This window comes from Bipolaris sorokiniana (genome assembly GCF_000338995.1).
Source record: "Bipolaris sorokiniana ND90Pr unplaced genomic scaffold COCSAscaffold_7, whole genome shotgun sequence".
Taxonomy (NCBI): domain Eukaryota; kingdom Fungi; phylum Ascomycota; class Dothideomycetes; order Pleosporales; family Pleosporaceae; genus Bipolaris; species Bipolaris sorokiniana.
This window is the reverse complement of record NW_006911901.1, coordinates 787,179-803,960: the sequence shown is the minus strand read 5'-3', so window position 1 is coordinate 803,960 and position 16,782 is coordinate 787,179. Positions and strand designations below refer to the sequence as shown.

Below are 16,782 nucleotides of genomic sequence, written 5' to 3'. Positions count from 1 at the left end.
GGGTTGTTTTGTGCGATGGGGAGGTATGACGATTGCGAGCGTCGAGAAAGGGTAGATAGAGTAGGGGGCAAGGGAGGGGCAGTATAAATATCGCAAGCCTCAGTCTTTTTTTTGTTGCAAGCTCATTGTGCAATTCGCCCAAATTGTTCTTCTTCTTCTTCTTCTTTGATATTAAAGGAGTTCTGAAGAGCAAGTATGCCCGGTGCTATATCCAACGATGCTGCCACGCCCGCGCCTGCGGAGAGGGTTTGTGGGATCTATCATATTACGCATCCGCGCTCAGCGTCGAATCTCTTCCAGAATATGATGGGTCGGCAGCCGGGGTTCCAGTACTCAAGCTACAAGTTGTTTGGAGCGGGATTTGGGGCGTTGACGCAGTTGCAGAGGGGGCCGCTGGGGGAGTGGCCGAAGGAGGATCGCGAAAGGTTGTTTGGGTTGTTTGAGGCGGGGTTTGAGGGGATGCAGGAGGAGGTTGAGGGGGCGGTGAGGAGTGTAAGTTTTAACTTTCCTGTTTCTTTGCTCTTAATATTTTTGGGGGGAGATAGGAGGAAGAGGAAAAGGAAAGAGAGGGAGAGTGTGTTGGGGTGGAGTCCTCGGGCCATATGTATGGTCGGGGTATTTACAAGCGATTCGGTGTATAACGGTGGCTCTTGCGAATCTCAGCCTCGAGATTGCGTGCTCCCTCTTGGCTCGCATGATAAAGCATCCGATCTTCTTATCGAATTGATACCAACTGACATTGAAATTGTATAGGGCAAAAAGCTGTTTATGAAAGAACATGCAGTCTTTCTCTCCGCCGCCGATAAACTCCTAGGCCGCATCTACAACAATGACAATGTTGCCCCCTTAGTCGTGCACGAGCGCGGTGTCGCACCCAACAAGTCGTCTCATACGAATCCGACTTCGCTGCCCGACAGTTTTCTGTTGAAGTTCCAGCCGATTTTCCAAATCAGACATCCAGTCCTCATGTTCCCCTCGCTTGTCCGCGCGCAAATGGACGTCAAGGTAGCGGGTCGACCCTGCGACTCCATCTGTCAAGTCATGCTTCAGCTGCGCGATTCACGCACTTTATACGACTGGTACGCTGCAAAAACTGCAAACACAGGAATCATCCCTCGTGTCATTGACGCCGACGATGTCATGAACGATGCAGCTTCCATGCGCAAACTCTGTCTAGAAACAGGTCTCAATCCCGATGCCATTGTGTATGAGTGGGAGGAGCGCGTGGTCGAGGACCCGATGCAAGCGAGGTTTTTGTCTACGCTGGCGAAGAGCAAGGGGATTTTGAAGGGTTTGGATGCTAAAGGGAAGAGTGTAGAGGGGGAGATGGAGAAGTGGGCTAAGGAGTTTGGGAGGGAGGACGCGGAGGAGTTGGCGAGGTTGGTGGAGAGGGCTATGGGGGATTATGAATATTTGTATGGTAAGAGGACGGTTGCGGAGGAGACGGAATAGGTGTGTATATGAGAGTTTAGTAGGAGCGCTAGAAGGAGGACTATAAGATAAAATGGTGATGGAGTGAAAGTGTAAAATTACTAAATGTAGTTTTGAATCATATCATAGTGAAAGCGACGAAATTTTCAGATAGGCGTTTAGAAATCAAAAACACATGAAACAAGCCTAAGTTTCTTTCCCTTGGGTATATCAAAGTGCTGCCGTTGCGGTCGAATTTGATCTTCTCCATCAGTAGCAGAGACCTTGTTTTTCGCAAATAGTTCTACTGCAAACTGCGATTTTGAAAATCAAGCATTCATCAGGTAACTAGTACCCTAGCATGCATCGTGACTTTAGTGATTCAGGATTGATTCACGGATGATGAAGTCCCAGCGGTTTCGTAAAATTCACAGGTCAGCCCAGGTAACAAGCAGTGCTAGGAAGGATATAGAGATAACTGTAGAAAAAAAAGGCAAGTGATATGCCTCACGTAGTATTACTTCGGGTGTTCTCGGCACAATTCCAACATCTAAAATGTACAAGACAAGATACGGATACTTGATGAGCCGGATGGCACCACTTGAGCTCACTTGCAGTTCTCGTAATAACATCAGAAGCCTGTAGAATGGTGTGCGATGCGTGAAAAATATCGTATTCGAGTCTAGGGCTCAATCCAGTCATGACAATGACATCTTACAAGGCACTCTCTGCAGCCCCACATTCCGATCGTTGCATAATATACGTGCGGGGCTTTCGTACGCACCCAAACCCCCTTGTTCGTGAGATCATACAATGCCAGAACGGGTAGTAACCGTGCCTAGTGTGACTTTGAAAAAGGGTTTAGCTTACGCGGATTTCTTTATTATGTGTGAGCTACGAATTTGTTCGACCGCCCTTCATCGCACTTGAATCGTAAGAGTGCTCGTAGCGCTCATCTCGGATCCTTCTTCTACCATGACAAACTCTGAAATAGATCATATAACGATGGTATATTGAAATCGTTCTATCGAAGCTAACAAACTTTGCAAATCGGTTACTGACAGCAGTGGCTTTCTATAGGATCATGTCATGAATTGCGCGAAAATAGTACGCACGACACCCAAACTCCTGAACGGCCTGCTTGCTCTTGAGAAGAATCTGATCTCTAAAAAGCACTACAGATGACAACAGTCGAGAAACGCCTGGGCTTAAAGTTTCAATAACGCACCTTTGCAGCGTTCGTGCAGCTGCAGTCTCCACAGCTTGTATTCGTTCAGTAAGAAGACTTGACCGTCTTTACCGAAACAAAAGTTGGCAACACCACCATCGACAAGAATCTTTGCCAGCAAAACGCCACCAGGAGACCAGATGTTCAGTCCATCGCCACATCCACTGTAGACATTGCCATCTAAATCGCACTTGATGCCATCAGGAACGCCAGTATCGGCCATGGCAAATAGCCGTCGGTTGGTCAAAAACGGTTGGCCAGAGTAAGTCTGCACATCAAAGGCATATCTACGTGCAACTTGTCAGAAAACGTCATCATAACCCCCAGACACCGGTAAACACGACTAACACGACTACTTCACTTGGCATCTTTTGAACGAAAGGGAAAGAAAAAAAGCACTTACATATGCGACACCCTCGTATCATCCGTCGACCCATCCCCATGAATCCAATCCGTATCCGTCACATACACAATCCTCTCATCAGGACTAAAACAAATGCCATTCGGCCTACTAAACCCATCCGCCACCGCGCGGATACCCCCCGTAGCAGGATCAAACCGATACACCTGATTCGGCAGCCTAGGTGCCGGCCGAATCTTCTGCTCCCACCCGTAATTTGGGTCAGTGAACCAGATGGAGCCGTCAGAGTGCACGACGACGTCGTTGGGGGAGTTGAAGGGGCGACCGTGGAAGGAGCTAACTAGCATCTTGGCTTCGTAAGTAGTAGTAGATGAGAAACCGGGTTTGCAGCACATGTATGCTATGCCACCAGGCGTATCGAGAGTGCCCTGCGAACAGAATAGAATGCCATCTTTGTAGTTTACGCCGCCATTGGCCATGTGTACGTTTTTGACGCTGACTTCGGCGTACTTTGCGTCGGTGCTGGCTGCGTCCGCGGGTAACTGGATGCGCGAGACGTGAATGTGGGTTGTTCCTGTGGCAGGGTGCTGGTACTGGTTGCTTGTTACGAAGAGGCAGTTTTCCTCGGGGATGAAGACGCCTGCTTCGTGGGCAAATGGGCACTTGTCATCTTCGAACAGCACTTCGAGTTTTGGACCCTGCCCGAAGAGGTCTTTGGCTGCCTCGTCGTAGATCCGCAACCACGAGGGACTGGGACTCATTGCTACGGGTGTGTCGGTTTTTTTGGGGGGGGAGGAAATAAGCTAGAACGGATCTGGGTGAATTAGTTTGGAATAAGGTTTCGGTCGTGCGTGCGGTTTGAGGCTTACCCCGGACAGTCAGCTTCGAAGAGGGCACTTGTTATAACACGCGAGCGGGCATGTTGGCGAGCGTTGAGTCGGCGTTTGAATGAGGAGGACACGATCACGCGACGGCGAACTGGCGCGGTTTTTGATGAGTCAATCGCCGAAAGGCTTGTTTGAGAGCTTGGTTTGCCGGCCGGCGCGGCGTTTGAATCAGGTTTTACGGTTTTGAAGGGTTCGTGATGCACTGGACCCAGAGCAACGCCGGAGGTTCGGTCCTGCGTCGGCCAGATTATAGAGGCAGGTTAAGCAGTCCACAAGCATTGGTTGGCTGAAAAACAGCTTACCCTAGGGCCGAATCATACGTGCAATACTCTTTTGAAACTAAGGTGGTTGGGTGACATGGCGGGCAGCCTCCATCTAAACTTTCCTACGCCTAGCATGTGCGTGTGGATAGCATGATCTAGTATACAAGACCCTGACAGGCCTCGCCCACCGAACTAGCCCAGTTACTAGCGACTGACTCGATCACCGCCTCGAGTCAACACTTGCCGTATGTAGCATCTCGAGGGCGTTAGACAAGCGGGCTAGACCCCAGCATTACCCCAGAGGCCACCAAAACCCGCGGGATATGCATGACTTTGCCGTACCCATGGGGAAGGGCCCCGCAAACTCACGATCGCGACCCATGCTTTTCAGAAGGACCGTTTCAAGGTCCATGTATATATATGAGATGAGAAGACTCCTTGCATGCACTTTGTGAAGATTCTTTTCGCATATTCCCCACTCAGCGGTGGATGTGAACTCGCACATCGAACAAACCGCTGTTGAGAAACCTCTTCCATCATGCCTGAACTAAAGGGCCGAGCGCTTTTGCTCACCGTTAATCTTCTCACCTCCCTCGGGTTCATGTTGATTGGTTATGACAATGGACTCATGGGCGGTCTGGTCGGTGCGCCGGCGTTCAAGAAGACATTTGATAATCCATCATCAAATATGATTGGAACCATTGTTGCCATTTTCGAAAGTAAGTAACTACGAATACTGTAGACCAGGATAAATAGTAACGCGTGACTACAGTTGGTTGTTTCGTTGGAGCCATGGCCACAGCCTTCTTCGGAGAGAACCTTGGTCGCCGCAAGAGCATCGCCATCGGAGCCGTAATCAGCATGGTCGGCGCCCTTCTACAAGCCACCGCATTTGGCCGAGCCCATCTCATCGTCGGCCGTATCGTCTCTGGAGTCGGACTCGGTATAATAAACTCAACGGTACCCGTCATGCAAGCCGAGTTCAGTCCGAAAACCAGCCGCGGTATCTACGTCTGCGCACAGCTTTCGACTTTGAACTTTGGTATTTTCCTCGTGTACTGGATCGATTACGGCTTTGTAAACCACACCTCGAGCTATGCTTGGAGGATTCCCACCATCCTCCAATGCATTATTCTCTTCAGCATCCTCTTCCTTACAACAGTCGTCCCCGAGACACCTCGATGGCTGGCGTCGCATGATCGCTCAGAAGAGTGTCTGGCGGTATTGGCACGCATCCAAGGTACCAGCGAAAACGACGCTGTAGTCCAGAGACTCCACCAAACCATTACCGAAACCGTTGCCTACGAGGCGTCGCGACAAGCTGGATGGAAGGATATCTTCAGGAGCGACCCTATCAAGTCGAGGAGGCGTTTCTTGATTGCCTGTGGCATTCAGATGTTCCAGCAACTCGGTGGTATCAATGCAATCATCTGTAAGTTCTGTTAGTAGCAAACTCGCCATACTCTACTAACCAATCTCAGACTACTCTGGCACTCTCTTCGAGAAGAGCATCGGATTCGACACCCACATGTCCGCCCTCATGAGTGGTTTTCTGCAAACCTGGTTCTTCGTCGCATCTTTCATTCCCTGGTTCCTGATTGACAGGATCGGCAGACGCCCGCTTCTGCTATCCATGATCAGCGTCATGGCTGCCGTCATGGCCGTGCAGGCTGCTCTTATCTACCAGGTGCAATTCAAGACTGCTTCAGCTCACGGCGCGGGTATTGCGGCAGCTGCCATGTTGTTTATCTTTCAGGGCGCATTTACCATTGGTTTCCAAGCCACCGTTTGGGTGTACCCGTAAGTTTCCCAGTTGGATATCCAAGCCGGCAAGAAACTGACTTGAAGCAGATCTGAAATCCTTCCTCTCCGCCTGCGTCAGCGTGGTTCAGCTATTTCGACAGCAGCGAACTGGATTTGTAACTACGTGAGTTTGAGCATATTCTGAACGATGAAACAGATACACTAACACATGGCTAGATCATTGTGCAAGTCACACCTCATGCTATCAGCAACATCGGATGGCGCACATACATCATCTTCGCCGTCCTCAACGCTTTCTGGGTACCCATCATCTACCTGTTTTTCCCTGAGACCAAGGGCTTGGAGCTTGAAGATGTCGACCGTCTTTTTTCTCACGGGGAGAGCCACTCCGAGTTGCTGGAGAAGAGCAACGATACGGAGCGAGTGGAGAAGATATCGGAAGTGAAGGAGGTGGAGCTATGAGCTATGACCAGGACTCGGTGTAATAATTATGGAAGTTATGATGTACATTTTGAATATCAACTCCTGTGGCTTTGATGCTACACGATTGTGATATGCCCCTGGAATTCTTTCTTAGTACAGTGAAATGTTTGCATTCCCTGGCGTTAACTAATGATCATGTGATACCACATCATTTATTAACAGCTGTGCGATCAAGAAACAAGACGAGAATCTTATCTCCGCATCTTACTAGCTGATTTTCTTGTGGGGTGCGGGGAGCGAAGCTATGTAGGGTTCGAGTTATGGCTAGGGTCAAGGGCATGGTTAGGGTCAGAGTTAGGGTTAGGGTTAAGGTCAACCTTTGGGTTAGGATTAGGATCAGAAATCCCACATATTATCGCGAGTATTTAGAAACATGCGAATCGGAGATATCAGAGCAACATCTCCACAAGAGTAGTACGACGCACGCCAAGAACAATAGTCCAACTTTCAGTCGTCTTGGCAAAACAACTGACACTATGCTTAATAAGTGGAGAAAAAACGGTACATGACTAGCTCCAGATATTGATTCTAAACCCAAATATAGTATGCCGTGTACCTATGATATCACGTGAGACGGCCTTGGAGATAATCAGACCAACCTACCTTTCCAACCATACCCTCCCCCTAGTCAACCAAAGAAGGTAGGACAGCGAACCTTCTCATCACAAACCACTCCTATCCCCCCCTCCAAACCTACTCACCACTACCAGCTTAGTCATCCCAAACGGGGTTTTTTTTCATCCCCGCCCCGCAGAAAAGCCAATAATAATAAAAAAGCCAAACTTCACATCTTCCTCACCATCCACACCTGCGCCAAATACGCATACCGCGTCAACGCCCGGACATTAAACCCATACTCCGCCTCCTTACTCCGTACTTCCCTCCCCTCAAACGTCAAATCCCCGCATTCGGGCCCGATATCTTCGAATGCGAAGCCCATCGCCTCTACCACTTCTATAATCTCTTCTAGACTGAGCTGGACAAAAGGGCCGGTGCCATATAGCAAGGGACCAAAATTGATCCATCGGCCACCAGGCTTCAGAAGTCGGTGTATGGTGTCGAAATACGCCATGAGGTTCCGCGCTGTGTCGATGAAGAAATGGGTGACGATGATGTCGAAGTGACCTTCTTTGTCGTTGAGGACGGTGTTGAAGTCGCCTTCAACGAGGAGGACGTCCGGATGGGGTACCGTGTTTGGTGCGGAGATAGGGTGGAGCATGTCTTCTTTTGTGGCGTGGTGGGACATTGCGTCTACAAAGGGGTGGAAGGTCAATGTGTGGGTGCTGGTTTGCGCGTCCATGTATCGGTAGCCGACGTTCATGAACATGGACCATTCGTTGATTGTTACTTCGAATCCTGTGGGGAGTTTAGCAGGAAGTATGGTGTTTGGAAGGGGAGATACGGACCCCCTAGATTGGCTACGTCGTGGCCGAGGCGACCCAATCCAGAGCCAGGTAGCAAGACACTGAGTTTGGTATCCTCCGCATATTCTGACTTGATGGTTTTTAGCGTGCTCAAAATGCACGGGAAGGCCTCATTCCTCTCCTTCAGCCCCTCATCTGCCCAATCTCGCACATAGTGTTTTAGTGTTTGCGACGTAGCAAACTTATCTGCTTGACGTCCGTCCTTCTCTGCCAGCGCCATGTGATCATCGAGCTCTTTCTGCTCAATGCCATAAAACTGCATGGCATTCTGAGCCATGTCCTTGCAAATGGCTGCGTTTACAAGAATCAATCCTTCAATCTCATCTAGCTTCTTCTTGTACCCAATAGTGTTTTCTAGTGTCTACAAGGTGGTTAGTCAAATTTCAGGTCTATGTCGGTCTGAATGGCGTGCCTTCATCTGCTTCTTGCTCACGCTCTTGTACAAGGTTCGCCATCGATCAAGCTCGGCCATGTGTCGCTCACGGTATCGGGTGTATGCCCAAAGTGCTTCGAGCAGTCTATATCGTGGATGGTTCGTTGTCCATTTCCCGCTCTTTCGATCCATCCGCTTCATCAGATGAGCTTTCTCATGTCTGTGACGGGCTGTCCTTGGCACATGACCTGATGGCATCGCGCCCATCATCAACGGGTTCTGTACTGCCTGTGCATTTGCAATGGTTGCCGTGACCTCGTCCATCTCCAGTGCCGGTACATTTTCGGGCTGTTGGGCTGTGCTAGCTTGGCTTGTACCATCGGCAGCTCCAAGCGAAGCCGATGCTACCCCAACTAGAATTAGCAGCAAGGACGATCGCATACTTTAATGAACCAGAGAAAACGTATGCATCCAGTGGAGGCCAGATGTGTTAATTGGGAAATCAATTTTTGCGTGCGTGAGGGAGTACCTTGCTGTCTGCCAAGCAGCCGTCTCTGCTAGGCTTTACAATGTTGCACTTGGCGGCCGTGTTGTCGAGTGTTCAAGATAGTGAAATTGCGCATCAGTAATATCGGAGTAAATGTGATGTTATTGCGAATAAAAATAGATGAGAGACTGTAGTATAGTTGGAAAGACAAGCCATACGGGTATGTAAAGCATACGGTGGATCGAGACCCGCATGCATAAGCGAAGTTTGGCTAGCGTCAGGGCATGACTACACTAATATGTAAAACTGCGATGAAGATACTTTTTAAGTAGCGTACTATACTCGATGCTCAGGTACAATCCATGGTTAGTGTCAACTCACTTCCAAACAGGCAATCTGTATCCATCGAGACTGGAAGGAAACATGTCGACAAAATATTAAGTCGTTCTGTTCGCTGCATTGATACAGAGAACGCATGTTATAATTTGTCAATATTGCGTGGAAAAGATTCATGCGCCAAAACAACCTATACTACAAAAAGCCGAACTTTTACGCCTAATTGAAAGTACGAAACCATACCACACCACACCACTTAGTATCCAACCCCAACCTCGCCTGGAAAACTGGCCCAGAATTCTTGGGTAGCATTCATCATCATTGCCTCGAGCTCCTCGTTTGTCAAGTCAAAGGAATCAAGATTAAAAGTCTCATCTGCTTCAAGCGGTGGAACTGCTGGTGGTGTGTTCCAGGACACGTTGGGAGTGTAACTGCTGGGCGTGGCGGCCGTGGTAGGCATTGGGCTGCTCTGCGAGGGGTTTGTAAGGTTTGCGATTATGGGTTTGCGCTGGCGATGGGGTCAGCAGGGTTGGTAAAATGATTTAGGGGAGCTCACATGAATCTGACGATCCGTGGGCGAGTGGACGGAAGGTGCCAAAGGAGACTCATGGACTCTAGAAGACTCATTTGGCTTCTGTACTGGCGATGGCTGCAGCGCGCCGTAATCAATCATTGCGTGTCGGAGCGCTTGGCGTTCTTCCGGAGACGCTGGGCCATCCTGGCCCAACACGGAGCGGTAGTAGGCTTGCATGCGCCTGATAGTGTCAAACTTGAGATTTTGTTAGCATGCATTCAATTGCCATTATAGCATGTACTTGCCCATGTTTCAGCCATTGGCCATTGTGTCTTCATCTCCTTGAGGAAGTTGCAGCCCTGGATGACGCTCTTTCGAGCCTTTTCCTGCCAGCGAGGGTCGTCGTCACCACTGGGGAAGTTGAAAGAGTACAGCATGGCGCCGACGGCAGTGTAAATGGTGAAGCCGACCCAAGGGACTAGTCCACGGAGGAAATAGACACCGAACGTGCGCATCTCCTCGAGCATGTCGAGGACCATGACGGCATCCTTGAACAGCTCTCTCCGGGAAGATCTCTCCCACTTCTTCCACATGTCGCGATGTTCATCGTATGCGTTGTGCTTCTCCTCGGCACCGGTGCCATTCTGGTGGGGGCCGAGAACGGGCAGATAGGCGCGATGCAAGAACATGTAGCTCATAAAGTGGATGCAGTGCATGTAACAGTAGGCCTGGCCTTGCTCAACAGCATTGTGGCTGTGAATGGTAAAGAGGTCGTACTGGAGGCGCTGGGGCAGGGACGACTTCCAGCCCTCGAGTTCGTAGATGAGCTGTTGGAACTGCGACGACGAGGACCAGGGTAGCTCCGTCTTGAGGTCCTCATTGCAGGCCCAGCGGGCGACCTTGCCCCAGATGTTTGCGGCGCGCATGCTATAGCCAATAATGCCGATTTCGCCAACGGGGAGGGCGACGGGGGGCATGCGCTTCGTGTCATCGAGCTGGGGGGTGCACTTGGGCTCGCCAAAGATAAAGTCCTCGCGCTCGCAGGGCAGCTGGATGGACATGTCTGCGGCAGTCAATGACCTCTTACGGCCCTTGCCGCCGCTCAGCAGCGAGTCCATGAGAAAGCAAGTCCAGGCGGTGCGGCGGCGGACCTCAGCCTCGATGAATTCCTCGCGGGTAGGGACGCGGTTGCGGGGGATGCCCGTCTCGCGGGTCAGGTCCATGACTTCGACGAGGCGGATGGCCATGCCAAGGTAGATCCAGGCGCGCCTGCCATTGCCGGCGCCCCAGTCGTGGCCTGTGAGCATGAGTAGGGCCTGGACGCGGCTGATGGAGGGCGTCTCGAGGTCCTGCTGCAGGATCTGGCGGGCATGGGCGGCGTAGGCATTGCTGGCCTCAGTCTGGGTGCTGAAGGGCGGGGGAGGGTCTTTGACGAAGCTACAAGGGGAGGGAAGGGAGAGTCAGCGGCGTGTTCGTGGTGGTGGTGGTGTTGGGTGAGGCAGGCAGGGCGGACATACCGGATGGCGAGCGCCAGCATCGCCCAGGCCATCCATGGCTCGAGGGTGCGGTCGCGGATGCGCAGCAGCAGCGTGGGGGTATGGTGGAAGCTCCACTTGTAGGAGCAGCGCAGATAGCTGTTCTTGACCTCGTCGGTCAGCAAGTCGAAGGGATCAAGGCCGTCGAGCAGGGCAGCAGCAGATGCCGCCGTCGGCGAGGCCTGTGTAGCGGCAGTGATGCCGACCGGCACGGGTACGTCATTGCGGCGGCTCTGCTGGGGCGCGGCGAAGGAGGTGGAGTGGTGTGCATTTGCATGTGCGAGCGAGGGCGGCGTGTCGCCTGCATCTTCAGAGTGCCGTGGTCGTTTGGGCTTGCGGTGGATGGCACTCGTTCCGGGCGCTGCTCTCACCGTCAGTCAGAATCAGAGTCAGAATACACATACGGCCCAGCAGCCTCGCCACGGCCACGGCCACGACCACGACCACGACCATAACAACCCACACCTACCTGGGAACTCGCACGCGTCGGCCCGACCGCTCTGCTTGCATCTGTCGCACGGCGGCCGGTCCTCGTGGATGCACTTCTGCTTGGCCGACCGGCAGGACACGCAGGCTACGGGATTGCGCATGTTGGCGATGCTGAGGGCATGGCTCAGCAAACGAGGACGACGAACGGCACCTCGACTGCCCACTGCCTGAGAGCCACGGACTCTGAGGCCTTATCCCGGCCGCCCGCTCTGCCTGCCCTGCCCCCTTTCCAACCAGCCCTCCTCTCCTCTTCTGCCCTCTGCCCTCTGCCCTCTGCCCTCTCCCCCATCCTCTCTTCGCGCCTTCAGCATCGCCATCGTCATCATTATCATCATCATCTTTTCTTCTTCTTCTTTTTTCCCTCTTTTTATTTCATTCCATTTCCTTCATCGCCTCGCTTCACCAACCCCTGGCCATCGACACTCACATGTTTCCTCACCCCTCTGCGCCGGCGTCCGGGCCCATGCTCTAGGCAAGGAGCGGCGCTGTGTGCTGTGTTGGGGTTGATTGCGGGGTTTCCCTTACCCCAAATGCTTGGGTTCTCTCTTTGTCGTCGCAGTCTTGGGATAGCGCACAAGGCCGGCGCACCCAATGTTTCCCCCGAACCCTCATTGGCGAGCCACCTCCACACTCACATTTGCCTTTCTTCACGCCTGCATTGTGTATCCCACGTCTTGCATTGCGTGAACAATATCTTGTTTGCCTTGCAGCCCTTGTTCGCTGTCATCTGTCACACGCTGCTCTTTAATTGCTGACCTGCACTGTGTCACAACACGGACCCACTCGCTAAGCCAGTCGCTCTTTCCCCAAAACCATGTCTTACCCTCACTCTCCACAAGCTCACTACATCCCTATCCTTTTGTGCCTCCTAATACCATCTCAGAGTACCAAAAAACCAGTCTCTTCAATATATGAATCAAAATGACCGACGAAGCTCCTCCCACCCCTGACAGTGACGCCAGCACCGACACATATCAGACACATGCACCTCTTAAGATACCTATCAAGAGGAAGCTGCAAGACTCTCTCTATGACTCCGTCTCCGTATGCTCTTCCCCCAAAAGCACCAGCCAGCTTACACTTCACTAACCAGAATTTCACAAAGACTGACCCCCATTCCTCACCAGCTCCCTCAAAGAGGAGACGCCACGACAAGGACGAGTATAACCCCAAGGTAACGGATACACTCTTCACCCCCCATCATCCTATTAACGCTCACTAGTATATGGCTCGCATGTGTTTTGGAGCACACATATTGCGCCAGCAAGAAGCTGGCATCACTGACTATACCTCGCATGCCCAACAAGACTATCAGCAAGATCTTACCTGCATGTTCGCCTATGCACAGTCCAAGGGGTATTTCAGGAAAGGTACGGCAGCCCGCCACTTGATCCCTCGTCTTGCAAATATCACTCCCCGATCTAGACATGACAAGATCGCACTAGTCGATGAGTTTGTCCAGCACTACGAATCGGTCCAATGTGACCTACTTTTCATCAAGGATATCATCACTGTTAATCCCCAGGTCGATCTCGATGTCGTCACTACTATACGTGATTGTCTCTCTGCTCTTCACTTGTCTTTGGCCAAAGGTGTCAAATGGCGCACCATCATGCCATACACGCCACTGCCCAAAGCCTGTCTTCCAATGTTGCGGGATTTCATCGCGAACCCCAAGCACTTCCGCTTTTTTGGTGATCTCACGCATACCGTTGTGGATCTCGAGACCTGGCTTAATCCCCCACCCCCTTGCATAGAGTTTTTGGCCCGTCTGAAGGTGTCAGTCATGGATACATCACAGCAAGAGAACGAGAAGACCACTGGGAATCCTCCACCAAGCCCACCGCCTCAGGATGATGCCGGTACAGAACCACTGGCAAAACTCATAGAACAAGGCATGGAGCAGGTAGGTTTAGTGACAGAAAGGGTAAGTCTGGTGACAGAGAAGGTAGATCTGTTGGCAAACAAGGTAGGTCTTTTGGAAGAGCAGCTCCAACAAGCTGAGATAGCACGTACGCGGATCACCCAAAACATCAGTGTGCTAGAGGTAACCTCTGCAGAACAAAAGGCAGAAAATACGTTGAAAGAGGAGAGATGGGTCGCGGCAGCATCCCAGATTCGAAAAGAACATTGCGAGCACATCGCCCGGCAAAACAGCGAAATCGAGCGAATAAAAATCGGTGTTGACGGTGAGCGTACAAGGTGCGTCAACGTCATGGCAAACACCAGCCAGATGTTGGCGGAAGCAAACGAACGGATTAATATATTAGCGAGTTTACCTAGTAGCCTCCCTACATCCCAACCTTGGAACTCCCCAGTGGACTTGGATCAGAGTTCTGATATGATGGACATTGACCAGAAAACCATCTCTAGTTCAAATGGTTTTTCAGCCCCAAATCTAATCGACCCTGGGAACAGTAACCCACTTGCCAGCTATCTGGCCCAAGACACAACTGCACACCAGCATGTAAATCCGTACGGACCCTTTAAAGAGGCTTGTCGTGACTTCAAACTGGGAACATGTAGACGTGGCAAGAAATGCCGGCTTCCCCATAGACCTTGCCGTCACTGGTTGATTGGCAATTGCAAGTATCGGGAGAAGTGCAATAGAAGTCACGACCCCTTCTTCCTTGGGCAACCTGATGCTCAAACCCAATCCTCCCAACATTCTGATGTAGACCTAATGAGTCTTGATGACTACCCCCATCAAGATCCGTATCCAATGACTGGACAGGGTCCATTTGGAAGCATCCAGCCGTCGACACTGAGTGAACATGCGCCTCCATTAGTACCAAGTGGGCCAAATGTGCGGTTCGCCCCCAGCACGATGAACTCCGGTAAAAAAGTTGCACCCGTACCTCATTTCCTTGATCCCAATTCGCATAAAGGTGGTCCTCATTTCAGTCAGCTAAGCGTCCCGTCAGGGTTCAGCCGAGGACCCTATCAGTCGGTCCAACTAAAAAAGCAGGCCTGTCAAGATCACTTGCATGGTAAGTGCAATGAAGGTCGAAATTGCAAGTATGCGCACAAACCGTGCCCGTTCTTCGTCAGAGGCAGTTGTAGGTTCACAGATGAAACATGTAATAACAGCCATGACCCGCTCTACTTCACCCAAGCCAATTCTAGCAACACCTCACAGGGGCTTCCACCTCAATACACGAATCAGCCTGTATCACACATGAATCTCGAAGAACAATTGCAAGGAATCATCCAAGCCGCTAGCAAAACAAAGAACCCGAGGGCAGTTCCCACATCGAGTAAGATTTGTAGGTGGCAAAGTAGTCCCTTTGGCTGCACAAATGCTCGTTGCAAGTACGAGCATAACCCACCAAAGCTGACCTTGGAACAAGGATAGAGTTTTCATTCTTTCTACATTTCCTCAGCTTCATCTCTCAACCTTTCACCCCCGCATTCACGGCTTGAAGCTCTATGACCTGTGCCATTTCCATTTCTATTCAGTGTTTACTCGATTGCATGTATGCTATAGATTGTAAAATCGCAGGCTAGAATCTTTGTTTATAGATCACTTGCTTTTAATTTGTCGAATACCATTTGAAGCATATTACAAAACTCGTTTCAGTGGCCCCTCATCATTTGCACAATGTCTCTACACGCTCTCATCACTCGGTCTCAGCCATTTTCCCACAATGACCCAACAAAGCCGCACTTCCACTCCAACCCACGAACAAAGACCAGCCTCGTCTTACAAGATCTCTATATCTACCCTTCTTTATCTCAACCCCAACATCTCTCCAAAACACAAAAAAAAACCCTCACAACAACCCAAACTCCCCGCTCAAATCTCCACAACAATCCACCCACAATGGCCACAACAACACGGCAAACCCTCCACTCCATCCGCCAAAACTGGTCCATTCCCCCTACAGACCTGCACCTCATCCCGCCCTCCTTCCTCGCCGGCCTCCCGCCATCCCACCTCTCGCCCACCCTGCTTGCCGCCATCCACCGCCTCTCCACCCTAACCCTCGGCCAGCGCGACCGCGCGTACAACCTACTGAATACGTATTTCCAAGCGAGGATGAGGGAGAGGGGCAGTGCTGCTGGCCAGCACGACGGCGGGGTGCTGGAAGTAGGGGATGTGGAGAAGGCGTGTGGGAGTGCGAAGAAGATGAGCTGTGTTGGTGTTATGGTTGAGCAACAGGGTAGAATTGACTCTGTGTACACATTGGACTGTGTGGGAAATGGGGGGCAGGGGGAGAGTGTACGGGATTCGATTGAGGAAAGTAGAGAAGCGCAGGCGCAGGCGCAGGCGCAGGGGTCTTTGATGCAGAAACGACGGGTGGAGCTGGCTCCGATTGTTACGGCGCAGAGTTGTGCGCCGGTGATGACGGTGGCTGGGGGGGAGGGGGAGATGGCGGTGCTGAGTAGCTTTACGCCGTTGTTTAGAAGGTTGCAGAATGAGTTTGCGGGTGCGGGTGCGGGTGCGGATGCGGGGGGGTGTCTTGATGGGTGGGAGAGAGGGGATGGACAGCAGCAGGGGTTTGAAGGGTCGGAGGGAGAGACGAATGTGAGTGCGGCACAACGTGCTATGCACGAGTTTAATGCCAGGAGGTTGGAGATGCAGGGGAAGAAGAGGGAGTATGAAGATGCGGTTTGGAGGTTTGAGGAGGCGAGGTGGAGGGTAGAGAGTATGAGGGAGGGGGGGAGCAGAGGGGATGAAATGAAAGTGAGAATGATATCCAATAGATGAGGGGGATGAGAAGATGAGTCTGAATTAAGGAGAGTTGGAAGTGTGTATGTGCTACATTTATCAGGAACATGTTACATAGGACTTTTAATCAGGAGATTGGCCTGCCATTCTCTTCTGAGGAATAACGTTCTGATACGCTAGATCCTAAAACGGAAATAAAGATTTCACGTAATAATTCGGAGATGGTGGAGATATATCGGCTGCAGACTATCTTCTGGTTCTCGCCCGAAAGAAAAGAGGTCAATTCATTGAGGATAAGAATGTAAGGCCCCCCCCTGTGTCACGCAAATCCCCCCGTGCCGCAAAGAATCTGCGATTTTAGTATCTTCAAACTCACGCTATCGCTAGTATTGCACCGCGATAATGAGACACTAATTCTCAAATTATTCTCTACATACTCACAAGGCCGGTTGAAATATTACAGCGTGTTTGGTCCTGTCGTCGCGCATTCCGTACTAGCAAGTCTAGGGTTGATTGGCTTCACACCCCTGTCATAGCACGATATATGCAATATTTC

The 16,782-nt window shown here is 51.2% G+C and overlaps 7 protein-coding genes across 7 annotated transcripts; 4 read left to right on the top strand and 3 right to left on the bottom strand.

Moving 5' to 3' along the window:
- Nucleotides 1-195: 195 nt before the first annotated feature.
- COCSADRAFT_160456 (uncharacterized protein) lies at nucleotides 196-1,452 on the top strand (the record flags this gene model as incomplete). The annotated part of the gene is made up of 2 exons (XM_007701891.1): nucleotides 196-492; nucleotides 754-1,452. The coding sequence occupies 2 exons, from the start codon at nucleotides 196-198 to the stop codon at nucleotides 1,450-1,452; spliced, it is 996 nt and encodes a 331-aa protein (XP_007700081.1).
- Nucleotides 1,453-2,420: 968 nt separating this feature from the next.
- Nucleotides 2,421-3,806, bottom strand: COCSADRAFT_36796 (uncharacterized protein). The gene is made up of 2 exons (XM_007701601.1): nucleotides 3,042-3,806; nucleotides 2,421-2,925 (listed from the first exon to the last, which is right to left on the bottom strand). The coding sequence occupies exons 1-2, from the start codon at nucleotides 3,758-3,760 to the stop codon at nucleotides 2,619-2,621; spliced, it is 1,026 nt and encodes a 341-aa protein (XP_007699791.1). The 5' UTR covers nucleotides 3,761-3,806; the 3' UTR covers nucleotides 2,421-2,618.
- An 881-nt stretch (nucleotides 3,807-4,687) lies between these two features.
- Nucleotides 4,688-6,375, top strand: COCSADRAFT_89784 (uncharacterized protein; the record flags this gene model as incomplete). Its single annotated transcript, XM_007701890.1, has 5 exons — nucleotides 4,688-4,868; nucleotides 4,922-5,581; nucleotides 5,631-5,949; nucleotides 6,001-6,076; nucleotides 6,130-6,375. The coding sequence occupies 5 exons, from the start codon at nucleotides 4,688-4,690 to the stop codon at nucleotides 6,373-6,375; spliced, it is 1,482 nt and encodes a 493-aa protein (XP_007700080.1).
- A 519-nt stretch (nucleotides 6,376-6,894) lies between these two features.
- On the bottom strand, nucleotides 6,895-8,865 carry COCSADRAFT_36792 (uncharacterized protein). Its single transcript, XM_007701600.1, has 3 exons — nucleotides 8,233-8,865; nucleotides 7,803-8,181; nucleotides 6,895-7,752 (listed from the first exon to the last, which is right to left on the bottom strand). Exons 1-3 carry the CDS (start codon nucleotides 8,632-8,634, stop codon nucleotides 7,181-7,183), a joined length of 1,353 nt encoding a protein of 450 aa, XP_007699790.1. The 5' UTR covers nucleotides 8,635-8,865; the 3' UTR covers nucleotides 6,895-7,180.
- A 407-nt stretch (nucleotides 8,866-9,272) lies between these two features.
- COCSADRAFT_171280 (uncharacterized protein) lies at nucleotides 9,273-11,655 on the bottom strand (the record flags this gene model as incomplete). Its single annotated transcript, XM_007701889.1, has 5 exons — nucleotides 9,273-9,524; nucleotides 9,573-9,785; nucleotides 9,836-10,967; nucleotides 11,048-11,426; nucleotides 11,535-11,655. The coding sequence occupies 5 exons, from the start codon at nucleotides 11,653-11,655 to the stop codon at nucleotides 9,273-9,275; spliced, it is 2,097 nt and encodes a 698-aa protein (XP_007700079.1).
- Nucleotides 11,656-12,779: 1,124 nt separating this feature from the next.
- COCSADRAFT_59013 (uncharacterized protein) lies at nucleotides 12,780-13,304 on the top strand (the record flags this gene model as incomplete). The annotated part of the gene is made up of 1 exon (XM_007701706.1): nucleotides 12,780-13,304. A coding segment is annotated over one exon (525 nt), but the record flags the coding sequence as incomplete, so codon positions are not given.
- Nucleotides 13,305-15,377: 2,073 nt separating this feature from the next.
- On the top strand, nucleotides 15,378-16,293 carry COCSADRAFT_160450 (uncharacterized protein; the record flags this gene model as incomplete). The annotated part of the gene is made up of 2 exons (XM_007701888.1): nucleotides 15,378-16,203; nucleotides 16,262-16,293. 2 exons carry the CDS (start codon nucleotides 15,378-15,380, stop codon nucleotides 16,291-16,293), a joined length of 858 nt encoding a protein of 285 aa, XP_007700078.1.
- Nucleotides 16,294-16,782: the final 489 nt, after the last annotated feature.

Excerpts from the sequence above, each read along its gene's own strand:
- COCSADRAFT_36796 (XM_007701601.1), bottom strand. The coding sequence starts at position 3,760 with ATGAGTCCCAGTCCCTCGTGGTTGCGGATCTACGACGAGGCAGCCAAA. Across the intron at positions 2,926-3,041 it reads GATACGAGGGTGTCGCATAT|ATATGCCTTTGATGTGCAGA; the intron begins GTAAGTGCTTTT and ends AGTTGCACGTAG.
- COCSADRAFT_36792 (XM_007701600.1), bottom strand. The coding sequence starts at position 8,634 with ATGCGATCGTCCTTGCTGCTAATTCTAGTTGGGGTAGCATCGGCTTCG. Across the intron at positions 8,182-8,232 it reads TGAGCAAGAAGCAGATGAAG|ACACTAGAAAACACTATTGG; the intron begins GCACGCCATTCA and ends ACCACCTTGTAG. Across the intron at positions 7,753-7,802 it reads CGACGTAGCCAATCTAGGGG|GATTCGAAGTAACAATCAAC; the intron begins GTCCGTATCTCC and ends AACTCCCCACAG.